The following is a 6,201-nucleotide window of genomic DNA, read 5'->3' on the forward strand; positions in this document are numbered from 1 at the left end:
GCTTATTTTTGTGTTTTTTATTTAATTTTATTAAAAGTAAATACTTTTTTTACATGATTGTGTTTCAAACTTTTTTTATATTCATGATATCTACTAGACCCTTGTCGGACATATTTCTGTAAGTTACAGGTCTACAATTTAAAAAAAAAAAAATTCCTGAAAAACAGTGTAACGCTTTTGGAACAGAAATCTAGATATCAGTGAAACGCCCAGGTGGTTATTAATAATAATAATAATAATAATAATAATAATAATAATAATAATAATTGCCCTGACACTTCTAAAGATAAAACCAAGCAAGCAATGTCCTTGCAGCTAGTATGGGGAGCAGATGTGTGTGTGTGTTTTAACCAACAGCGCCACCTAGTGACAGTTTTTCACACAGCAGCGCTGTTTATACTTCCTATAACGGCAGACACAAATTTCGTCCGTTTGGCAGTAATCTCACAACAATACGTAGGTAATATCCGAAATCCGAAAATAATATTACTAGCCCCCTTTTGTGTAGTTTTTTGCGCCTTGGAGTTTCATGAGGCCCTGTAAACAATGCAAATGTGTCCCATATTTCATCTATAAAGTGGCATTGAGCGCCATATTGTTGAAGACCAAATTCCCTTTATGGTATTCAGGATGTGTTCGACAAAATGGCGCCTAAAACGGAGACAGCATCACGTCCAATCCTCTTGCTTGGCGATTTGTAGGCGGAGCTTGTCAGCTGTTGATTGGCATGGAGGGTTGACCGGTTATGCCTGAGCCGTGAGATGGCTGAGTCTCGGCGGTGCACGGACTGCGGCTCCACCAATGTTGTGGATGATTGTCATTACGCTCAGGATCAGGTGGTGTGTGCGGACTGCGGGTGTATCCTGACAGAGGGGGTCCTCACCACTACCCTACAAGAGGAGAAATTCCAGCAAGGTGCAGTGCCAGGCTTCCTGGTAGGGAGTCAGTGTGTAATCATGGCAACGGGGCCATTGGTGCCAGGCAGTGGGGTCATGCGAATGGAGCCATAGATGCTGCAGGCGGTGGGCTTGTGGCAACAAGGCCGTGGACAGTGGTCTCATGCCGGTGTGGCCATTGTTGCCGTAGACCAGGGGTATCAAACTCCGGCCCGGGGGGACAAATCTGGCCCCCAACGTCCTTTTTTTTTTTTTGGCCCCCTAAGGAATCCTAAATATGAACTTCAGTTGGCCCGCCGCCGCATTGAAATAGCGCTGCTACTACAATTCCCGGCATCACTCGCGTCTATAGACCAGCGGGCTCTCTGCCTATGTGTGGGAATTTTAGTAGCGCCGCTATTTCAATGAAGAGCAAGTTTCAGCGGCGGGCCACCTTATAAGATTTAGCTCGGCATTGGCCACGTCTGGGAGCCTCAGCTGTACTTTTCCTTGCTACTCCAAGGCATGGACTCGAATGGTTGGATTTGCATAGAAGAATATTGCTATTATTATTGTTAGCCTGTGCAAAAAGGTTACCATTGAAATTTAACTCAGAAGGCTACAAATAGAGAAAAAGGCATAAGATTTTTTCCTAAATAAAATTAAAATTTGTGTATGCCTCTTTATCCAATATAAGCTTGTTCCAGGTTGAATGTGACGCAAAATCTCTTTGTTTCCATATGAAAAAGGTTTATATCTAATGAGAAGGAAAAACGTCCTCAATTTTTTCAATAAATTTCAAGGTTGGCCCGCAGCTTTGTCTAAGTTTTTAATTTTGTCTCTCTCTTGGGGTGACAATTTGAGTTTGACGCCCCTGCTGTAGACTGTGGACTCGCGCTGAAAGGGCCATGGTTGGCGTAAACTGTGGGCTCGTGCCAAAGGAGTCATGTGTGTGCCATAGCTGGTGGGCTTGTGCCTGCACCGCCATGGTTGCAGTAGACTGTGGCTCGTGCCAAAGGGGCCAATGGTGCTGTACACTGTGGGCTCGCGGGGGCGTGGGTGCTGTAAACGGCGGGCTCCTGCTGGCGGGGGCATTGATGCCGTACATGACGGGCTCGCGCTGGTGGGGGCATGGGTATCGTAGTTGGTGGGCTTGTGCTGGCCCGGCCTCGGTTGCCGTAGACTGTGGGCTCGTGCCGACATGGCCATGGTTGCTGTAGACTGCGCAGGCTTGTGCCGGCGGGGGTATGGGTGCCATAGACGGCAGGCTTGTTTCAGAGAGTACCATGGGCGCCGTAGGCGGTAGGCTCATGCCAAAGAGGCCATGTGTGCCATTGTTGGTGGGCTCATGCTGGCGCGGCCATGGTTGCCGTAGACTGTGGGCTCGCGCCGGCATAGTCGTGGTTGCCGTAGACTGTGGGCTCACGCCTGAGGGGCCATAGGTGCTGTAGATGGCTGACTCGCGCCAACACAGCCATGGTGTCCTATAGGCGGTGGTGATTTGGTTATCACTATTCAGCAACCCAACATTTCGCATACTGAAGGTTACAATTTGGAGCAGTTTTAGCTTCTGATTTATTAATCAGATTTGTATTTTTCTTTCTGTTTACAGCTGTGAGATTTTCAGAAAGCAGCGGACAAGATGAGTCAATCAGCAGAACAAAGCTGAAAGGTAACTGCGTGCGCCTATTTCATGGTTTATTGAGGGGGGAGGGCATTCTGGTCCCACCTTTTATCCAATTTGATCTTCTGTAGCTTTTCAAGGTCTCATTACCCCTTTCAGATTGAAGACAGCTGCCTGGATTTCATCAATTTGGGAGCACCAAATCCCATCACACATCCTTTGATTCACATCACACCCTGTGACTTGGCATTGTGCAGTCCCTTTCCAATGGTACAAACAAAATGACAGCTCTATACCAAGTACAGTGTATTTCAATGCCTTTAACTTGGGTTTACATCTGATTATTTCTTGATTATTAATATTACACCGTACATAAATAGTGCTGACATATTATGCAGTGCTGTACAAAGTCCATAGTCATGTCACTAGCTGTCCCTCAAATGGTGCTCACAATCCAATGCCCCTATCATAGTCATATGTCTCTGATACAGTCTAAGGTCAATTTTGGGGGGAAGCCAGTTAACCTAATTGTGTGTTTTTGGAATGTGGGAGGAAACCGGTGTACCAGGGGGAAACCCACACAAACAGGGGGAGAACCTGCAAACTCCATGCAGATAGTCTCCTGAGGAGAGATTCGAAACTGGGACCCATCGCTGCAAAGGCCAGAGTGCTAACCACTGAGCCACTGTGCTGCCCATGGTGATGATGGTAAAATATTTCCAAATGAAGAATCTACTCCATGTTGAGATATTGATGGTAGGGCTTCTAGTACCCTAGAGCAGTGGTCAGCAACTTGTGGTCATTGGCTCTGTCCCTTGTATGGGCACAACCTGCCCACTCTTCCTTCACAGGTTCAGACCTGCTTGCTAAACATCCGGGGGGGGGGGGACAAAAGTTGTGTCCACAGCCCTGTGATACTGTCTCCCCAGGATATTTAGAAAGCAGGTCTAAGCTTGCGATGAGAGTGTTGGTGGGTTCTGGTATCATGACAACACTCTGGGGGAAGTTTATTCCCCTTTGAGTGACACACGGCTCCCCGCACTTGTGCTTTCCGGATTCCGTGGATTTAGTGGTCCGTGAGGTGCGAAAGGTTGCCGACCACTGCTCTAGAGAGCCTAGGTGAGCATAAATGAAATATTTCTGGTCATTTGGTGGAATATTGTCAATAGACAGGATTGTCCTAGGTGCCAGTTAGACAACTTGCTTGAGAACTTATGGTTGGCACATTAATGGGGTGCTTCTGTTTCCCCATGTTAAAGCGCAACTAAACCTAACCTATGCTCACCTGTCCCTGTTCCATTGCAGGCGCCGCCAATTTCTTCATTCTTCTTTCTGTTCTACCATCGTCTTGATTTACTGGGCAGGGATGACAAAACTCCTTCATTCCCGTGGGAGTTCATGCAGTCCTGGCATCCGCAGGGGTAGCTGGAATGTGCCCGGGTATCCTGGCGACCAAATAATTTTGTCAGAAGATTAGACAGATAAGAATTATTTTTGTAGAAGGGAAATCGCCTGTCCCTGTCTGCAGTACAGCTCTGCCTGATTGCCGGGTTTAAAAGTGGAACTTTTTTCTGCATGGTGTACCTATTTGGAGGTGACTATCTTGGTAAAGGCTCTGGTTCCTCATGTCAGTGCCTCCAGCAAATAGAAGAATAAACAACAAATATATTATATCACGAAATATCAGCAGTCAGAGACATCCTTGCCTTGGATTCACACTGCATGCAGATACACAGCTATGAGATTGGAGGGGGGCACTGCTATTTATTAATAATAATATTATTATTATACAGTATATATAAAGTGCCATCATATTACGCAGCGCTGTACAAAGTCAATAGTCGTGTCACTAACTTTCTCTCAAAGGAGCTCACAATTTAATGTCCCTGCCATAGTCATATGTCATTATTGTAGTCTAAGGTCAAGTTATTTGAGGGGAAACCAATTAACCATACTGCACGTTTTTGGGATGTGGAAGGAAATCCATGCAGACACAGGCAGAACCTGCAAACTCCATGCAGATAATGTACTGGCTGAGATTCGAACCTGGGACCTAGCACTGCAAAGGCAAGAGTGCTACATCTGAGCCACCGTGCTGCCCTATTTTGAATACAAAAGGTTAATTCCTGGGCACAATAAATATTATTAAACAGTATTTATATAGCGCCAGCATATTACACAGCGCTATACATTAAATAGGGGTTGCAAATGACAGACAGATACAGACAGTGATACAGGAGGAGGAGAGGACCCTGCCTTGAATTATCATTTTAAGACAGTCCTTACAACATGAAAAAAAATAAATTGTTGAGTGTAATTCCACATTCATGCACCCAATTTGTCAATTTGAATGTAGAAGTATGTTGAAGCTGAACATTTGAACAGCTAAATATACAGATTCAATATATATTAGGGACCCTTTTTACTCTGAGATTTACATTTGGCTCCACCCTGCTCCCGTTCTCTGCTATACCCTGAGATGACACAAAATTCCAACTTTTACAATGTGTGAGAAAAACCTGATATGGGGGACTCTAGCTTCCACTCCATTACCTTTAAGGGGAAATCTGCCATAAGTGCTCTGCCCAATATCACACATAATATATACAAGGGTGAATCAACTTGTTGCTGGAGTTTAGCTTCAAATATCTTATTTCTGTCTGTTGTGTCTTTTAGGTATCATACGTGTCAGAAATTTGTGCAAAGTCCTTCGGCTTCCACAGAGCTTTGCAGACTGAGCAGTGTCATACTATGAACAGATGTTCAACCACCCAATGTGCCACTATGTTAGCGTGGAGAAGAAGGAAGCTATCATGGGCAGCTGTGTGTATATAACATGCCGGCAACGTGGTTGGCCTCTCACTATGGGCACCATCTCCTCCATGCTCTACTCGAAAGAGGAACACTTCAGCAGCATGTTTCTAAAGCTGATAAAAGTGCTTCACATCGATTTACCATCGCTGAGCCTACAGGACCTGGTGACCACTCACTGTACAAGGTACGGTAATTAAAAATGTTCTCATAATTGCCATGGCTGGGGATAGTTGGCCAAGAAAATGTGTGGAATGTGGGTCTAGCTTTAACTCTGTTAACCCTCCACAGTATCTGCTTGTTATTAAACTCTCAGCTTCTTGAACTTGCTTTCCTCTATCTGCCTGATTGGTTCTACATGTACAGAATCTTGCCATCATCCCAATCCTTGAACCTTTGCTCTGAGCAGTTTTGGTTTCAGAGTTGTCAAACCTCAACAGACTGTGGAAGCAGCAGATCAAGCAGAGTCTCAATGATAAGCTTTAGCAAAGTGCAGGGATGACACTTGTGTTTTGATAGTGTGAAAGGGCTTTTAAATGAAGGGTTGGGGTAAACTTTAAATTCACTTTCAAAACTTTTCAATTTTTAAAATCAATCGGTTATGACATAAATGTAATTGTTTTCTGTGTGTATTATACTTATTCCCCTGAGCAACAGACGCACAATCTGGTAATCAGCCAGCCATATTCATACACACACATTGTGTATATGTGTGTGTGTATGTGTATATATACATAAGCATAACATAAGTACATGCACCGAATTTCCTTCCTTATTTATACAATGGCTAGAGGCTCAGATTATTAGATTTGAGGGACAGTTAGTGACATGACAATGGATTTTGTACAGCGCAGTTTAATAATTTGGCGCTATATAAATACTGTGCCCCTG

At 44.6% G+C, this 6,201-nt stretch overlaps 1 protein-coding gene across 1 annotated transcript; it reads left to right on the forward strand.

Moving 5' to 3' along the window:
• The first annotated feature begins 708 nt into the window (after positions 1–708).
• Positions 709–6,085, forward strand: LOC140345008 (transcription factor IIIB 50 kDa subunit-like). The gene is made up of 3 exons (XM_072432181.1): positions 709–915; positions 2,488–2,547; positions 5,176–6,085. Exons 1-3 carry the CDS (start codon positions 762–764, stop codon positions 5,235–5,237), a joined length of 276 nt encoding a protein of 91 aa, XP_072288282.1. The 5' UTR covers positions 709–761; the 3' UTR covers positions 5,238–6,085.
• Positions 6,086–6,201: the final 116 nt, after the last annotated feature.

Source organism: Pyxicephalus adspersus, unplaced genomic scaffold (genome assembly GCF_032062135.1).
Source record: "Pyxicephalus adspersus unplaced genomic scaffold, UCB_Pads_2.0 Sca320, whole genome shotgun sequence".
NCBI lineage: Eukaryota > Metazoa > Chordata > Amphibia > Anura > Pyxicephalidae > Pyxicephalus > Pyxicephalus adspersus.

Excerpts from the sequence above, each read along its gene's own strand:
- LOC140345008 (XM_072432181.1), top strand. The coding sequence starts at position 762 with ATGGCTGAGTCTCGGCGGTGCACGGACTGCGGCTCCACCAATGTTGTG. Across the intron at positions 916-2,487 it reads AGAGGAGAAATTCCAGCAAG|CTGTGAGATTTTCAGAAAGC; the intron begins GTGCAGTGCCAG and ends TTCTGTTTACAG. Across the intron at positions 2,548-5,175 it reads CAGCAGAACAAAGCTGAAAG|GTATCATACGTGTCAGAAAT; the intron begins GTAACTGCGTGC and ends TGTGTCTTTTAG.